Below are 20,026 nucleotides of genomic sequence, written 5' to 3'. Positions count from 1 at the left end.
TCAGCAACTAAACGTGCACAAATTTTATTTTAGCATAGCATCTGGAATGGAGCAGATTCCAAACCACATAAGCTATAGTCATTTTGTTAATTTGTAGAAAGGAAGTGGACATTTTGAACAATCGCGCTGCAGTTGTTTTGCATCTGCTGGAAGTATAATGTGAAGGAGTTGTCTGTTACTTATCTCCGCTCCCATACTCTGACCTTTAATACATAAGAATTTCCGAAGCCCCCGGGTGGCTGAGTGACCTAAAGTGCTCATCCTTACTGATCACTGCCACTTTTATCTGTATCCGTATGGGTTCGAGACTCCGGCTCGGGTAATGTGAGAAAGCTTGTCAGTACCTGCTTGTCACTTGGGTCTACCCAGGTTCTTCCTCCACCAATTAAACTGGCTGCCATAGACAACATATCAAGTGCTGAGAAAACGGCTTGATAATTACAAAACCAACATTTTTCTTGCATAAGGAAATTGCACAATTTCTTCAATTTTGAAGATAACATCGTAATGCATTGCAAATTCAAGTAAAGACATGAAATTGGAAATAAAATGTTTTAAAAGCATTCCTTAAGTGAAAAACAAAGGGTGTGGTGACCAAGACGAGCCCTGCACCTGATCAAATACAGCAACTTGAAATGGCCTAAAAGGCTGAATAAAAATCACAGACACCTAACAGGTAGTCTCTTTGGAAGTGTTTATTATTTTATCAAGGATGAAAATAGCATATGAACAGAAGATAAGCCCATGTCTATCAGTCATCTGTTTAGTAGAAATACAACCGAGGTGTCAATGCATATAAACTGGAACCATGCCATTATTGAGAGACCTTCTCAAGATGAAAAGAGCACCAAGTTGACATGCATATTGATAATACAGGTAAACCACCAACTTTCTGGCACCCTTAGTTCTAAAGCCTTGCCGGATTAACAATTTTACCAGACCAACCGAGGTCATGCATTGCAATTATAATGAACTTTCATCTGCATTATACATCTGCTCAGGACTGAGGTGTTCATCAACTACAAGCTTCTGAAATTTGTCCACATACTTGGCAGCTCCTTCGTTGTCTGCAAACCATTCATCTCCACACACTTTATGCATGAAAATTCTATGACGCTTCTTGAACCTTTGAAGTCATATTTCACTATAGTCACACTCATGTTCGACTTTAAGTTCTTTATGAAACAAACTGAGCCTGGTCTATTACTATCCTGCCCTAGAAGCCCACTCTGTCACTCTGACGTCAAAATAATTCCATCATCCCTCGGTCATGCTCAGTACTCTTGCCATCTTTCATAGTTTTTCTAATGTTCATTAGCTTCTTGAAATCACTGTCTGAATAGAATTTCAATATTTTGTTGCTCTGCTTCTTCATATCGTAAACAGTTGATGAACCAACACCACATGTATCAGGGGCCCCGAGTGGTCTAACGCGCTCTCCATTATGGATCACTGCCATCTCACCTCTGTCTGTGTGGGTTCAAGTCTCAGATTCAGCCAATGTGGGTATGTGAGAAAGCTTGCCAGTAGCTTCTCGTGGGTCGGTGGTTATTTCCGGGGTTTTCTCGGGTTCTTCCTCCACCATTAATACTGGCCGCAAAATATAGCCTATCGTGTGCTGAAAAATGTCGTTAAACCCTACAACAACAACAACAACCATATGTATCACACATCTTTCGCATGGAAATACCACAGTCCAGTTTTTTCTAGTCCTACAATGTAAGACACAGCACATGTTGTTTTTGTTTTAGTGCTATATCTTACAATCCAAATAACAGCGTTGTATAGTGTGTTCCAATGTCGATTGACATTGGAATGAGTAGTCAAAGTTTCAGAAACATCTCACACATTTTGCAGCCAATATCGACACTCTTCCACTAATTTATGTGTAATTAATATACTTACTGTGCTGTCTTTATCCTAGCGGAATGAAAATATGACATTAGCAAATGGACGCAGTTTCATGTTCCATTGACATACATTTCAACATAACCCAATTTCGGCACTCCCCCCTTTCGTCACTTTCCAGCCAAATGAAATGTAGGCCAATGAAACTTGAAAACATGTCCATTTCTTTTGTGAAAATTTGAATTTATTAGAGAAAATACATCAGGGTAAGTAAAGTCTGACAAAAACATAACTTTACTTTGTAGAAAAGCGTTATTATTGGTTGCCAGTTGTGTGATAATCCTGAAAATTTTACCTTCGTTACACTGTTAGTCGACATCAAAACATGCTACACAGTGCCATTAGTTAAACAGTCAGACCCATCACCCCCCAGAACAAAAATATCTGGAGATGTGTCTTACGTTGTAGGACTATACTTTATATTGTATCGATATTGACTGGTGTTTACGCTTGACACCACCACTTGCATCTTTCTTAGAAATCATAGCTAGGATTAAATGTAAGTAAAATAAGCTAAGAATCGCACAAAATTCAAATAGCACCACCAACAACTGCAGTGTAAACAATCCAAGTGAGCACCCAGTAAACTAATTAGGCAGTGTTGGGAATTTCAAGTGCCCTCATAATTTTGTCTGGACAAAAAGAGGTGCCAGACCATCCGTTGCCGGAAAATCGGTGCTTTACCTGTAGATTGAATAATTTGCAGTGTATCATTAATTGTATGGATACATGGCTCATGTTATTCACCCAAAGAGAAAACCTAGATTTCTAATTACATGGCTAGATTTTTCATACTCCACCTAATATAGGCACCATAGGTGTTTTGCTTTTAGTGAAGTATCAAGACTATACACTTAAAATGAATAAAGTCATGGTTGTATATTCTGTATTTACATTTTATTTTATGATACCCAAATGGTCTTACATATTAAATATAAACAAGAGTCCCTAGAAGGAATTGATGCTCTACTGGCAAAGAGAATGTCCAGGAATTCAAGATAGGACCATTTCTTCCTTTTAACTGCCAGGTTTTAAAACCATTTGACATTCTTCAGCAATAACAAGATTTAAAATTAGCTGATGTGCTTAACATGTCAAACTTTAGATTTCTTTAGGACCAAGCAGAAATCATTAGAAGTCTTTTAGTGAAAACTTTATGCCAACATGAACATCCATTCATGAGGAGTAGTGATAGCAAGATTTGCAAGACAGCCATGATACCAACCATACTGGATATGATTAGCACCACTTTCATTTAGGACCAACTAGACAGTCTAACAGTAAAAACCCATTTTCATATAACCTAACCATTTAGGAGGAGAGTTGTTAAGTATATCAATATTTTTTTTGTAAATCCTGGTACATGATTTTATCTATTTATATTATTTTTATTCATGGCTGTAAATTCTATAGAATATCTTTAATTAAATTTTGCATATGCAACCTGAGTATGTTAAGAGTTTAGTATTACATAGGATTTATAAACAGATGATTATGTATGTGTTGACAATTATTATCTTAAAGGAGACCAGAAACCAATGGAAATATAGAATAATAATAAAAGTACTATAGCAGAAAACCTTATTCTGAAGTATCATCTGCGACCGTAATGCCAATATTTAAATATTGGCCCATCTTCTAGGAGCTGAATTTCCGTGACCTCGTATGCAAAATTTCCGCGCCTATTTGGTTACTTTCGGGATCTGACGTCATAGTAGCGACTCCAGCAGCCCAAGTGGGAGTTGCCAGAGTAAAAGACAATACCGTTTTGCGTTGCTTAAGGGTGTAATAGAACATTAAGAAAATCCTGTGGACATAATATTTTTTTCTTTTCCGAAAGATAAAGGCATCATGAAAGAATGGGTACATTATTACAAACGAGTTGATTTCAAAGCAACACCATACAGCACTATGTGCTCGTTACATTTCTCAAAGGAATGTTACGAGAGGGATCATGAAAAAATAGCAGCTCAAAGATACGCAAATGCTAGGCCTAAACTAAAAGTTGGCGCTGTTCCAGACATACCTTTGGACATTTTAAATCCTGGGAAAAGAGTTAAACGTGTGAGTTACGAAAATAGGCAGAAGGACGAGTAAGTGACCACAAAATGCAACAATCAATCCACATATCTTTTATCTAAAACAGCAGTGCTAAAAACAAATCTGATAGCCCGACACCCTGGGCCCCTTCTGGTTTTAGTTCCGGCCCATCCTGTATTCAAAGTGAGGTGCCCGTCAGGCTTGTCGAAACAAAAGTTGTTTGCCTGAGGAAACTTTGATCGCGCTGGTGAAATGAGTAAATGTATTTTCAAGATGTTGACATACATGCCTTAACACGGCACAATCTAAATCAAATCACCACTGTCCTAGGTGAAATTTAGATTTGATTTTAATCAAATGGAAGCTTTGCTAAAAATAAGATTCTAAACCTGTCGTGTTTCGAGAAAACACAATTTTCAGTAATCTTATAAAAATTAATTTTTTTTAAAAAAAAAAATGCATTGTATACATGTATTATGCATAAACGGTAATCTGTATTAATTGGAACTGATATAAAACTATTCCTTGGGCAGTTTAAAAAGCAGCTATTGAAAAAAAAGGTCAAAGTTTCACATTAACTGTCTGACAATAGAACGGGGGGGGGGGGGGGGGGGGCGGCTATTGACCCCCCCCCCCCTGCCCCAATGTGCGACCGCCCATTTGACGTGCCTTTTCTCGCTGTGATACGCCTTATTATTCCCCCATGACAAGTCCCTTTTGCATATTCTGGTCAGTTCTGGCTAAACTGCAAAATAGCTAAAGTTTTGATTTAAGTACGCAAACAATAAAGCCGGTGTGACTGATGAACAGAATCCTTATCCTTGCATTGATCTTGTGAAAAGGACTTCCCTTCGGACATACTTCAAAGAAACCATGTTCGACAGTGTGTGTATGTGTAAGCACCAGCAATTGATTACCAAATAAACGATGCCTATTTTGTTGTTACTTACGATGCCATGGACTTCATTTTAACAGTTCAAATCTGCAGTCACAAGTTACCGTACATGTGGCAACCGGTTTTCTCAAGTTTTATGCCCCACCTTATTTCCTTAGGTTAAAGTCTTAATGCATGTAACACTGTTTGCTGATTAAAATATTTATTCAGAATTAGTTCTTTAGGGCCACATATATTGCATGGTATATTTTGTTTTATTCCTTGTAATTTAATCATGGTAATTAAACTTTTCATATACGGTAGAGGAATGTCAGGTGTTAACTGGCCGAATTTCTTTGGCGGAAATGGAGATGCGATTTTGTTTGCAGAGAAAATTTCAACGTGATCATTCATTTAAGCTAATTGGTGACAATTTTATTCTTTTAATTATTTTTTTTTTTTACTATAGTACTGTTGTAGTTGTTTAAAAAATCTGAAATTTACTTGAATAATGTTTAATCTTCACGTTCTATTTACTGAAGAAGAAAAAAAGAAGAAAAAAACTGTTGTATGATATTAATTATTTCGTCCAGTGCCGGGTTTAGAAGTGTGTGATTTGAATTTTTAACGTAGCTTTAACAATTTTTCAGTCTTATCGCTACGATGTTAGTAGTGTGGCAGTTTAGACTGTGGATTGCATACGTTATATTTAAAAATGGTTTGGGGTTGGTTTTTTTTCTTCTGACAAATGAAAATTGACAGACATAATGTAATAATCGGGACTTCGCTGCGCCAAATTGAGAGATATTACCAAACTGTGGTCTCCTGTCTGCCTCGCTCGCCAATGTTTATATTCGAGGACTGGCTAGTATTGCGTCACGGTACCACGTGATCTGTCGTCTCATTAAAACTCGGAAAAACTCGGCAATTTACGGAATCGTGGTATCTTCCACGCAATATAATCACTGCCCGCTTACGATATTTAATTTATAAACATTGCAGTCAAATTACAATCTGTAGAGAATTACATACGTAAAAGGAAAATTTTGATTTCTAGTCTCCTTTAATATCAAGACTTAATTAGCCCCCATGGCTTAATTTCTTGTTGGCTGATGGGGCTTTGACATTTCTAGAAGAAACTTTCCATTGGTTGGGCTAGGTCACATTAAAAGACCGATTTGATGCAAAATGAGCAGTGTGGTCTGTCACATAGGGTCTTTTGTGAAATATAGTCTCAAGAGATGATATAGATAAAGAGAAAATTCAGCTTCATTCCAATTTTTGGAGGCATTCACATTTCTTGTGTTCTTGCTGTAAGTATGCAAACATGTTTTATGTTGTACTCAGATATTATTCAAGAGGAGAAACATATAGAAAGTACTCATTATTTGGACTAATATTATTCTGGAACTGTTATAAATTATTTGAAGGAATTCTGATCAATGCCATCTTGACATCATGGTTCTTGGAGGACCAGTACATTTCCGATTTTGAAATTTATAAGGAACTTTTCATTCATTTAGGATCAAGTTCCTTTCACATTTTTCATTTATAACTGTGATAATTAACTTGTTAATTTTAACAAAAATTACTAGTTTTGCTATTATCTGTTAGTCAGTTTATGACCACAGAGTCAAAACAGTATAGATAACAATATTTCCAACCATGGTGGCCATACTTAGGACAAACTAGACACCATAAGAACTCTCTGATGAAAACTTCTGAGAATGATTTTCTGTTGTTGTTGTTGTTGTTGTGGGGTTTAACGCCATTTTTCAGCACATGATAGGCTATGCATGGCGGCCACTATTAATAGTGGAGGAAGAATCCGGGAAATCCCCGGGAAGAACCACCGACCCACGAGAAACTACTGGCAAGCTTTCTCACATACCCACATTGGCTGAATCCTAGACTCGAACCCACGCAGACAGAGGTGAGATGGCAGTGATTCGTAGCAGAGAGCGCTTTAGACCACTCGGCCACTCAGGGCCCCAATTTTCTGTTAAAGAGGAGCAGCAGTAACACAATTTTAAAGCAGCATACCATGATTACCATATTGGATGACAGATAGTAACCATTTTAATTTCTGACGAAAATCCCATTTTGATAAGACTTCCCATTTTTAGGTGAGTAAAAACACTATTTTCAAGATGGCTCCATGGTGGCTAATACTGCATGTCAGATGAACACCATTTCCATTTAGAACAAATTAGATATCATATAAAGTCTTCCTTCTGGTGAAAGCACAATGTCTAAATGACCAATGGGGCCATATTGGAGGTCAAGTTGTCACCATTTTCATTAATGACCATCCAGACATGAAAAGACGTCTTTCATTGAAAATCACATATTGATATTATCATCCACTCTGGAAGAGTAGCAATAACAAGATTTTTTTTAGATGGCTGCTGTGGCCGTGATGATTCTATTGGACAAGTAAAGATGTCAACAGGTATCAGGGTACTTGGGTACCTGCCCACTAGCTCTAAAATTAAATATGTTTAAATTTATACCAAATATGTTGGTTACTCATGGTAACAGTTTAACCCTTGTAGTGTGGGAGCCATATATTCATGGTCAAGTGTCACCTAGCTCTGTGCGGATACCACATTTTTATGGAACAGAACAGTGACGTCTACGAATGTCAAATGTAGGCCAATCAATAATCGTGTGCTAATAATAGCTTAGAGATAGCACATGTTATCGTCCAATAGATCACGGTTCTGCATCATTGTATTAGGACATCAGTAAAACAAATATTACAACAGACTTATTTTCCCAGTAAAGTCTGTTGTCAGCAGTCGACATCCATGTAAACAATTTGGTGACTGTTAAGCAGTTGTAGTCTCGTAGCTATCTCATTGCCAGCTGCCGCTGATTGCCATATGTGTGGGACTGTCCAAAGTAGAATAAAGTTTGTTAGGGCTTTGTGTGTGTAGACTATAGTAGAGGTATAAATAACAATACAGTGTCATGAGAAAATAGAGCCCACTGCAGTCAATGACAAACCTGCAGATGGATTTTGCATCAGTTATTACATTTGTCACATGTATCAAGATACTTGTATTTGTCAAATTTACAATTGCAAACAACAGTAATTGCTTCTAGATATGATTACATAAAAACCAGAAAGACATCTGCCTTTTTCAAATGAGAAAACTAGTTTTCCGTTAGTATGACTTCAACAGTATTCTCTTTACCTTAAAACATGACCAATATAATTGTTTTATATCATGACAATTATTATTTTACCTTCATAATTAAAACAGCTCAATAACATGGATTTTCTTTGAAAAATGAATGCTGTATTTAGCTGAATAAAAGATTCTGCCAACAATATTATTTTCAAAAGTCTTATGGGACGCACAGGTAAGAGGGTTAGATTTTTATATGGGAAGTAAAGGGTTAAACCTTTCAAACATTAATATTACTTTAATTTATGGGGCCCTGAGTGGCCGAGTGGTCTAAAGCACTCTCCATTACGGATCACTGCCATCTCACCTCTGTCTGCTTGGGTTCGAGTCTCGGATTCGGCTAATGTGGGTATGTGAGAAAGCCTGCCAGTAGCTTCTCGTGGGTCGGTGGTTCTTTCTGGGGTTTGCCCGGGTTCTTCCTCCACCATTAATACTGGCCGCCATGTATAGCCTATCGTGTGCTGAAAAATGGCGTTAAACCCTACAACAACAACAACAACAACTTTAATTTATAATTTTGTATCATTTTCAGTATGATTAGTATTGCTTCCTTATCAATGAACTATAAGTGAATAGAATTATATATTAAATGGAGAAAATTTGTGAATAATAACAGTGCATAAATATTGCATCCAAATAATTATTTCGACATACTGAAATGTAGAGACATGGTTGAAAGTAAAGTTTTAATTATCTAGCATAGGCCTAAAAGTAATGAACTGAGGATATGTGATATGCAGAAAAAAATTAACTGTCCATGTAGACATTTTGAGTAATTATATTTGATGGAAATGTTTATATTATGGTCCAATTTTTGCCACAAAATGCTTTTCCACCCTTTTTCTCTATTTGGCTGCTATGGTAACCATGAACACATAATAATCACTGACAATTTTTGTGTCAGCAACCTGCATCACTCTGTACAATTTCACTGCAATCTGATTATAAATACTAGTTTGTAGTTGTTATATGGATTTGGCCCAAAAAGTCTGTATTCTTTTGAAACAATTCAGCATACAGTGCAGTTAGAAACAAATCAGCACTGGTTTCAAGGTCATGCAAAATCATCACAGCACTACAAGGGTTAATAGCAAAATGAATGAAGTTATTGCATAAAGTCAATTGGCCATGGTAGGTACATGATAAAAATTATAATGTGCATAAAATTGAATTGTGGTATGAAATCAAGAAACTGGGTGAAATGTATACATGTACGGTACATCATTACAGATCTACATATACATTGTTGGTTCCTTGGATGGCTGAGTGGTTGTCTCAGGGCTTGACTTTACCATCTGATTTATAACATGTCTCTAACATACAAACTGATCTGTTGAGTTCGTATGTATGCCTAACCCTCGGTTCAAGTAAAGATTAAAGAAAGAACAGAAGAATGATAAACAATAAAATAGCATAATAGCATGAAGGAAAAAAACAGTACAAGTCGTATACATATTTAGTGACATAGTCATATGCATGTACACTGATAAGCAGAATATACTAAGATAACCACTGATAATATTCTAAGATCAGAATTTTATCAAAAGAGATCAGCTACAAAATGTGTTACCTAATTTTCCTAGTGGTAAAAGTTTAAACAAATGGGAATTATTACATGTAAGGATATACTATCTCACACAGTGAAATGGAACAACACAAAATTGGTGTGCCTCAACTATACCAACAAAAACAAATTTAATTCATTTGATAATCATCAAAATCCATGTGTGCTCCTGTTTCAAATCTAATTTTCATTCTTCAAAACTGAAGGCATTTTGTCTCAAACCATCAACAATAGAAATGTGCTACTTAATCCAAAGCATGCCATTACACTGGATCTGAAAACTGACTGCCAGTGGTGAGGAAATTCATCCCCACACATATGTAATCCTGAAATGCAACTAGCCCCTATTTCTCCAGGCTTGTAATGTCAGTTGATTCACTATGGACCAGCAGCATAAGAGATATTGTCTTCAACATTCTAAAAGACCACTGTGGAATCATTCATCCAAACACTGGAGGATAGAGATCCCCAGTGACTTCAGGTGGTCAATAACCATTCCTATCAATCTGGTAAAGGCTCTGCAAGTGGAGGAAAGGCCAAACAGCTGAGCACAAAACTGGAAAACCTGGTCCATGGAAAACTGAAGGTACTTTCTGTGCAGAAGAAAAATTCTCATGCAAAGGTGTGAATCCTGAAGATTTATGGAAACTGCCCAGTCACCAGGAATTATCGCATACCTGACTGAAGCTGTAGTCTCCATTATGAATAACTAAACCTGAGGAAAAGGTGGAAAGATCAATAATAAGCGAAAACTTTCTGCCTTTTCTATATATCAGGAAAATCGATGAGGAAAAGGCCAGAGACTGGTAGTTTAGTACCCCCTCTACTGCACCCTTCAACTGAAGGGTCAGTACCTCTTCCCTTTACTGCACCAAATTTGACTAATGAAAAGAAATAGAAATGATCACCCATTGTCCATTTCAAACCACTCAACCTCTGAAAAGATGGCAATGGAGAAGGTTCCACAAACATTCTCCAAGGGCCTTTCTGGCAACTGTGTATAGCTACAGATAAGTGAGAAGGAGGCTTAAACTGAGGTTGCTTCCTGGCCTGGGGATGTATCCCTTGAAAGACCTTGTCTGAAGGCCACAGGTGCTGTTCGTCTTCAGGTTCTGCAATTCCACTGAAAGAATGAGACCTCTGAAGGTTCTTACTGAAATCCAATAAGATGCCTGAAATGTCAAGGGCAACATTCTTTGGAGATGGAGCAGTTCTGCTGATAACAATGGACAACGACAAAACATGCTGTGAAGTTTTAGCAGATGCCTTCAGCAACCAATATACCACAGAAGAAAACTGGATTTATTCAGTCTTTTCTCAAACAAGAAAAGACAGAAGATGGCAGCTGAAAAAAAGATCTGTATACAAGGCTACTGTGAAGAGCAACCTAGTCTTAAGTTCCATTGATCCCAGCATCTTAATTGGAAGGTGACTCCAGGCCCAGTTAACATTCCTACTTGTGATGATCCCTTGTCGGGAGAGGATATAGGGGCCATGTATGGAAGTGAAGCTGTGTCTAGGTGCCAACTAAGATCAACTGTTAGGGGTTCATGGGCCTTATATTCCTTGGAAAAAGAAGGATCCAATATCCTACTGAGATCTAAGAAAGCTCTTCCCTATAAAGAGATGTATTCTTCTGGGCCACTAAGGGACTCAAGGAAGAAAACCATATGCTCCTGAGATAAGGAGGAAGAATGGTCCTTGCAGCTTACTCTCATTAAAGTCCCAATGCTCACAACTAGTGCAAGACCATGTGGTGGGGCGTATATCCCAAATGGCTTTCATATACTAGCATTTATCTGCACTTTACGACCCTTATTCTTGCAAAATAAAAAATATCTGACAACAATACATAACAAATACTGATGATTGATAATAACTACTGGCATGAGACCTTAAAAAAAAAACACTATTTGATGATACCAGTGGTGTTAGACCTTTTAGGAGTGTCAGTTTCACCATGTAATATTAGCGCATTGTAATATCAGGCAATATACCATCAAACAAAATACATTCAAAATAGATATAGAAGAACGGGGGTAAAAAATCCAGATATGAATGGGAAGACTATATCTGCCATGATAGATGTCAAGAAAGATTAAAAAAGAACTGAAAATATTGACAAATTTGGATGCCAATAGGAACAGCTATGACATGCTCGGATTTGACCAATGTGGGTATGAGAAAAAACTTGCCAGTAGCTTCTCGTGGGTTGGTGGTTCTTTCTGGGGTTTTCCCCAGTTCTTCCTCCACCATTAATTCTGGCTGCCATGTATAGCCTATCTTGTGCTGAAAAATGGCGTTAAACCCTACAACAACAACAACAACCAATGGACAACATTAGAACACAATACATGTTGTCTACTGGCTGGCAAAGAAAAATAACTAGAATTCATATGAAATGCAAACATGAATTAAATGCAAACAGAAAGGGAATGCAAATGAAAAGAATAAGAACCGCAGATTTGACAAAATTACCAATTTCAGGGTCTGTATAAAGCCCACAATAAATCTGCAACAACAAATACAAAGGGTCATATCTATTTTACATGTAAATAATTAACACATATTCATACTAACAGAATACATTTGTTGATAATTATCAGACCTGCCTACCCCAATGATATTCATGGAGATTTTGACAAAATGGTCATGCATATTTCAATAATTTCTGAGACAATTCTAACTTTGATATAACGTGCAGATGAATCATCTCAATTTACTTTTATTCAACCGTACCAGATTGTTGAACCCATCTATCAGTGTATCCTAACTTCGCAAAAGACAATCATCAATTTAATACTGGTACTCGAATTACAATTTCAAGCATAAAATAAGACTAGAAAATATGCAGTAAGATTGAAACCTTACTTCTGTGGCTGGAGATGTCAAAGACAATCACTGCACCCACTGCTGACAACAATGAAACTTGAATTGCTATAGAAAGCTTGTAAAAAAAAGTTGTGATTTTTTTAAACTTCCCAATTTCATCTTAATCTCCATTTCTTTTCAACACTGTAGAAAAGGTCAATGAACATAAGGACTAAACATTGCAACAACTTTAATATGGTTTTGAAGAACTTCTGTGCACTTCTGTACTCACTCACTGGGGAGTTTCAAATAGTTTTTTTTCTTTAAAAACAACCAGTTTTTCTCCTGATGTTATTTTGTTGACGAAACCAATTTTTATCCTGGATATTAAAAAAAACTGAGAACTGCTCGGTATCGTAGGAAAGGTTGGATTCTGGGAGTCACCTGCAAAAAAACTGGAGGGTTGGCAGGTCTGAATTATTTTCATTTTAGTTTAGTGACATAAATGGATAGGTGAGGTGTCTCAAGTCTTACAATTACCATACAATTTCTAACATATTGGAATAAAGTTCTAAAATCTGCTCTTCTGAAGTTGGATCATACCATTTTTGTACTTAAGTAATATTTACATAAATACATTGCTGATTATCTCATTGACCTACAGCAATCATTTGTACCAATTTGTTTTCCATTTGGTTGCCATTTCTAACCAACTATAGTCTATTTCAGAATGTACAACTGTGGGATTGACAATAAATTGCTAAATTTTCTCATTAAAAAATGAACAACAATAGTGTACAATATTTTTAAGCCCTACCCTTGTTTCTTCCCCCAACCCCTCCTATATTAAGATAATCTATTTTTTTTCTTCAAATGATGGATGAATTTTCATAAACTTCCAATTTCAAGAACAGAACCTATCAAAAATTTAAAAAAGACAACCCAAAAGACAGGTTGTCTGTAAATACACATCAACAAAATTTAAGCACAACAAGAATGTATTTGTTTAAAACATGAAGATACAGGAGTAATCAGCAGAACAAAAAACACAGACTCTGAACTGCCAGTGCATTATGCAAAGACAGATTATGGTCTATGTTGTTGCAGTTGGACTCAATTTCTGAGTATTTTTTATACACTTTTACGGGTTATTGAAGAAATGCAATCGGAGGGGGGGGGGGGGCAAATTTTAATGGATGCTATTGTATACCTGGTACTTTTCCAGGAGGAAAACACCCCTACTGTACAATGAAATTTTGTCCTTCCATTAGGGTAAATCAAAAGACTCAAGAACACTAGAATGAGCTTGCAGGACAAACTGCACACAGTCACTGCTGCCATAATTCAATTTGAAGGAGCAGCCCAACCTAGTGAGACATCAGTACAGGATGGGAGAGATGGAATCTAGCAGTAGCAACAGGTATGTATTACATCAATGAAATTAGTTTCACTCCCCCACCATCACCAAAAAACACATTTTAATATCAGTAATAACATACCTGTTGCTATTGCATAGCTGAATTAGTTTGGTGAGAGGATAGATGTTCCCACAACTGGTGAACAAAAGACAAGCACAAAGGATACTCACATTCACTGCAGGATGGAATCTGCATGGGTAATCAGCGATAATGATTGGGCCCAAGAGAAAACACCTTTGTTTTGATGGGCTAACAAGCAAGGTGGGTGGGGGGGACTGGCCGAAAGCGCTATCTGTTACAGATCACTGCCATCTTACATGTCTACACCGGTTCGAGTCTCGGATTCAGCCAATGTGGGTGTGTGAGAAAGCTTGCCAGTAGCTTCCCCTGGATCGTTGGTTCTTTTCCGGGTTCTTCTTCCACCATTAATACTGGCTGCCATGTATAACATATCGTGTGCTGAAAAATGGCGTTAAACCCCACAGCAACAACAATCAAAGGTAAAAGCAGAAGGTATTGAGAGAGTGTCATAACATGGCTAGAACCATAGGGTTATTTAAATTTATAAATGTAGATTTAAGAGAGACCAGATTTGCCTCAGTTCATAAAGATGCTTGCTTTTACCTTCAATGTAGAAAATTATGGTACTTATAGAAACTGGAGATGGGAAAAGATTGACAATAGTTGGTCATTGTACAAACAGTAGTCATAAACTATTTTATTTGAAACATATATATACACATATAAATGCCAACAATGAAATATATATCTTTAACACATATATGTAAATAACATTTCTTTCACTATTCCCAATTTTCTCTCTTTTCTTAACTTCTTTCCTTTCATTTTCAAGTGACACAAATACTTATGTAGAAATATATTCATTTTTGTCTTGTGGATGTAATATAGTACCAATACATATGTATTACAAATATCATCTGTCTTTATGTCAATAAAACCTTAAAAAATATAAAAATTAAACAGCATTACACTCTTTGACCCACGAAGTCATGGCTAAATCATCTTGGTGTAAAGGATGTTAAGCGTTCAAGATGGCAAAAAAAAAATAAGAATCTAGGCAACGGTGTGCATGATCAGCATGTCAAGGGTGTTCCGCAAGGATATTCCAGTGTTCTGGAATCTTCTATTTCATCATAATGGGAGGACAAGATTTTGGTCATACAGAGTATATTCCTTCCAGACTTGGACCAGTTATGCAATAGCAACAGGTATGGTTTTACTCATGCTAAAATATAAATTCAAAATACTTACTTTGGTACATATCCACAATCTGTAACATGAACACAGCAAACATGCGATAGAAAATTCCCAAACACTCCACTTCCTTTAGATAAATCCTGAAGCAAAAATAGCCTTTTTTAGTTATAAATAATATTTCCACATATTAGCTAATGTTACTATGAAGAAAACTGAAAACTTGCATGCAAGAGTTTTGTAGAATGAGTGTTCTACCTGTGAACTGTTTTGATATACACAGGGGTCACACTACCAGGCGAAGTGGGCAACTAAGTCAACTAAAAAATGTAAACTTTGCAATCTTCTGTTAGGAAAGTGAAAACGACTTTGTCCTGTGATTATTTTATTAGTTCTAGTGTAGCGCTGTAACGAAATGTATTCATCAAGCCATCATTAGCTAGGCCTAGTTTTGATATCAGTTATGCTGACAAACTCTTGCGCATTCACAGACATCTGTTTTGGTAGCTGACCGACCATTAGTCCTTTCCCACGTACGTTAGCAACTATCACTGCCCAATTTCTGCATGCTATCCTTTAATGAGAAAACATAAAAACTTGTGTTTCAAAACTTTAACAATAGTATGTAAATAGCAATTTGTATTTTATGAACAGAATCGGTGATCTGGATATTTTAACTGCCTCTTGTACACTTTTTTGTCATAAAATTAGATTGAAACTATAAGTGAACCAGTAACAGGGAAATACATCAATGTGTGTGGGAAGTACAGTTTATTAGATTTTCTGTTTTCGTAAATCATCATGCAAATATATTCAGAAAAATATACAATTCATAGAAAGCAAAACCTATTAATTATATTATTTAAGATTCAACTTTAAAATGCAATTACGTTGGTCAGAAACATGGGGCAATGCTATGTTGTGGGATTTGTGAGGAGCAATGTAAGGTCAATGTTGTTTTCTGACTTGACTCATATTTGTGAAAAAACGGAAAAAAAGCAACGAAGCAGATGCTATTTAACCAATACCTAAAATTACTACAAGTACAAAGACAAATAAATAAACCATAAATTTGCAATCCTATCAATGGACTTTTGAAATGACACTATATAAAGTGAGTGGTAACATTATAAAAAACCCTCCTTCAAAAAAAAGATGCACTCAAATGTGTGTTGATTCAGTTGGAAAGAAGGGTTTAGTTGATATACAGACTATAAAGGAGATATGTCTGTATTATTATGCATTTTAGTGTATTATGGATGAATAGTTACAGTAATGATTTATCCACAACAAAGAAATTAGGATGAACAGTATGATCTGAAGACACATGTGCATTTGCCCTCATGTACATGATACTGGGGTTGTTTCAAACGCTTTTAGAAATCTTTCAATGTACCATTATTGTGAACGTTTTAGAACGTTTTCTTTTAATAAATTTATTAAGGGTACTTGATTAAACATTTTTACTGGCTTGCAATTACAATAATGTAATCTGGTTACTCATTAAAAATTTGTTACAATGTAGTTTCCATTGTTCTCTTTTACAGGCACATGGTCACATCTTCTGTGTTCCATTTACAAATTCAATGGTCAACTTTATTCACTATTCCTGACCGTAATGGTGAAAATAAAGGTTAATTCGCCGGATTGTATTCATGCAATGGTCGTCCGAGAATTATGTATTGGTACGTCACCGTCTTTTGAATGTATATGTGTAGTTTTTTGTCTTCTTGTGATTCTGAAGCAATAAAAGTCATGTGAGAAAAGTCGAACTGAGCAGAGGGTTGTGGTCGCCGTTGCACTCATTGTGTTCATTTATATTACCTATAAGGTAATTTTATGTTGTCAGAGATTTCGCCATACTTTATCGATAAAACGTCAGACTCCTGTGATTAATCACAAAACAAAATCAACCAATGAATTCGTAAATGGAACATAGAACAGGAAAAAAAGGGCCCAAGGTGAAGTTCGATATCGGACAATAGGCAAGTTTTATCTACCCACTCGTCATGCATCAAGTACACAGGCTTTTCCGATTTGATGCACTAAAATAGTCGCCAGTACATAAATTGATGCACCCCAATGTTACATTTTACTCATAAACAAAAAATAAAGGTTCAGTCTATAAATCGTTGCCAGTAGATAAATTGCTGCATTCAAACATTATGTTTTGTTGATTAAAACAAAATTAAGTTTTGGTCTAACTACTTTAATGTCTAGATTACAACTCTCCCAAATGGAAAACACATGCACATCAGTTTCTTACACTAACATTATCATAACATATAGGGTTAAATCTGAGTGTGGAGCCTGGAGCTGACCTTATTTGACCTGTAACTGTCACATCATCTGTAGCAACAGGATGTTAGAAATGTATAATCACCATACCCAAGAAAGAGGTGGAAAATAAACACATGATTTTAAAGTGATTCTCACGAGAAACTATTATTTTATGTGCATCTTTGTCATGCCTTGCATTGTTCCAACATACTGTCAGCATTCGATTGAAAAATGGCATCCAAGGCAAAAATAATTAAAATAGATCCAAAAACAAATGAAGTTATTGTTTGGACCATGTTTATTACTAACCGATGATAATAATGCAGGGGTCTCGCTAGGATTTTAAAACTAGGAGTCTTGGACTTCCCACCAGCAAAAGTTGCAGTCCCTTACTAGAAGCATACTGGGCATACGTAAAGTGACCAATTTTCCAGATGAGTAGAACCAGTGAGTTTAATTTCTAATTTCTTTACACCACTGACATATAAGTCTTGTTTGTCCATTGAAGTGAGAATGAATTATTTCAGGCCAAGGAAACGTCTTACTCCATGCAATAAGCTAAACATCACACAACAGTGTTTCATGTACATATCACTTATAGCAACTTCTAGCACTCTGTTGAATCTCATTACAATCTTCGCCAATTTGCCCCAAATCCAAATTTGCAAACAGCATTTTGTCTAACTCAATATGTCTTGATTTTGAGGTTACATGCACTGCTTATTCAGCTACACCTGGAAATGAAAGGTAAAGTCGTTTATTTGATGTACTCTTATACAAAATTACATCACTTGGTCTTTCTAACTCTGAATTCAGTCATTGTAAATATCTGTACATTTTCCCACCACTCTGCAGCTAGTCAAGTCCTTGAACTTGCCGTCAAGCTATTGGGTAATGTTCTTCAGATGTACTCTTTCAATGACAACATGTACATCTGGGGGTCTTTCAGCCACTGAATTTTCTCATTGTAAATATCATCACAGCTAAAATGATCATTTGATCAACACATTTTCCCACTCAGCAGATGGTTGAAGCAGGACTGGCAAATCCTTGAATTTGCTGTCCGGCAAATGTGTGCGTACAGAGGACTCATGTATAAGTGATTTTCTGCATCCCAGGTATAAACAAAATTGCGTCAAAAAAAGCGTGATTCTTCATTTCCAAGACCTATGCGGTATTGTTATCGAACAGGTGGAGCCTTCATCATCAAAAGATGAGGTAATGGTTACTCGTAAGATAAAACATGAATTGTGCAGCAATCACTGAAAACACAGCTGGCAACGTTTTCAAAAAGAAGTTAAATCGAGTGAAGAATGTGACAGTAAAGATGCCTTTATATTTTGCCAGATATGTACAGAGGCTAAAAAAAAAAAAACACCATGACCAAATGTGCAAAAAACAATAACTTTCAGAACAGTATACTGGCAAGGCATGCTGGTTTGCCAGAGCACAAAATGCTGATTGAAGGTACACAAGGCAGATTTGAATGCAACGTTTCAAAAACATTCTTCCAATATAGCAGTGAAAGTGCAAAGTTAAGTGTGTACATTGGCTGAGCGTAGAAGACATCCCTTGCTTTAAAATACAAATATCTAATACAAGACTTAGTGGCTGAAGAAATTGATGCCATTGGCATTTTGAAGAATTCTGCCAATCAGTATGATTCTGCTACTACCTGTTCTGAGTTACTGGAGCGCCTATCAAACGTTGCTGAGAATAGTCTTATATGTGACATGCAAAATTTGTCATTTGTGACAGTAATGGCATAGCCAACAAAAAAGGCCTTGTCATATATGCTCAGATTATGTCTGATGACATAAAACCTTCAACAAGATTTTTAATAAATATATAATGTTCAGATGCTTCTGGAAAGGGAATTGCCTTATTGATATTAGTCACATTATATAACTAATATTTTCGTTGTGTATTTAAATGTAATTATATTTTAAAAACTACTGAAAATTGATCATCGGTTTGGATTTTGATTTTTTTGCCTTGATGAGTAAAATGGCTTACATGAAGCCATTTGTAGAAAAAAGACTGAATAGGCTTGCTTTTACAGCCCTATGGTAATCTATGTTCATCATGCTGATATCGCCGATAGGTCCAGTGTTTTCATTGTGCACGTGTGGACAACCTCGGTCAGCCAAGCGTGACCACATTAGAGCACATACGCTGTTTTGTTATAGTGAAGTGTCACCACTGATTAGTTTTACATTACAGAAGAGTAATATAGTTCTTCGACCAAAGAAACTGAAACGATATAGTCTACCCATATTATGACAATATTTCCATGACAACGATAGAAAATGCAAAACAAATAAAATGATAGAGCCTAGCAGATATCGAGATAGCTGCGTTGAATTTTTATATTTTTATACCTGTGGTTGTTTCGAAATACTGTGCCGTTTATTCTTTTTAATCTTCGGAACTTTAATTCCAAGGTCTCTAAGATCTTGCCTAACAAGAGCTTTTAAACTCTCAAGATTGTCTACATTACTGACGATCTTCATTGTTGCAGAATTAATTCCATTAACAGTTGAAAAATTATCCAACGTATTCCTCCATCTTGGGTAATTTCCTTTGAAACTCGTACGCATGTTCACGATTGGATGGTTCAATATGCTCTTACATCATTTCCAGTACTACGTTCGGAATTCTCTGCTTTTATCCATATATTGTTTAGAACAAGACGGTATAATGTGAAACAAATTTCAATACA

General features: G+C 36.3%; 1 protein-coding gene across 1 annotated transcript in view; it reads right to left on the bottom strand.

Moving 5' to 3' along the window:
• LOC149805792 (uncharacterized) overlaps positions 1 to 19,854 on the bottom strand; it is a 67,343-nt gene extending 47,489 nt beyond the window's left edge. The window contains exons 1-2 of the mRNA XM_089950494.1: positions 19,686 to 19,854; positions 15,082 to 15,167 (exon numbers count right to left, since the gene is read on the bottom strand). Coding sequence (XP_089806620.1) covers positions 15,082 to 15,167; positions 19,686 to 19,817 — 218 coding nt within the window. The 5' untranslated portion in view covers positions 19,818 to 19,854. The remainder of the gene's footprint in view (positions 1 to 15,081; positions 15,168 to 19,685) is intronic.
• Positions 19,855 to 20,026: the final 172 nt, after the last annotated feature.

The sequence above is a fragment of the Sinohyriopsis cumingii genome, chromosome 2, assembly GCF_028554795.1.
Source record: "Sinohyriopsis cumingii isolate HCF-2022 chromosome 2, ASM2855479v2, whole genome shotgun sequence".
NCBI lineage: Eukaryota > Metazoa > Mollusca > Bivalvia > Unionida > Unionidae > Sinohyriopsis > Sinohyriopsis cumingii.
Note: the sequence above shows the minus strand (reverse complement) of the source record. Positions and strands in the feature narration are given on the sequence as shown.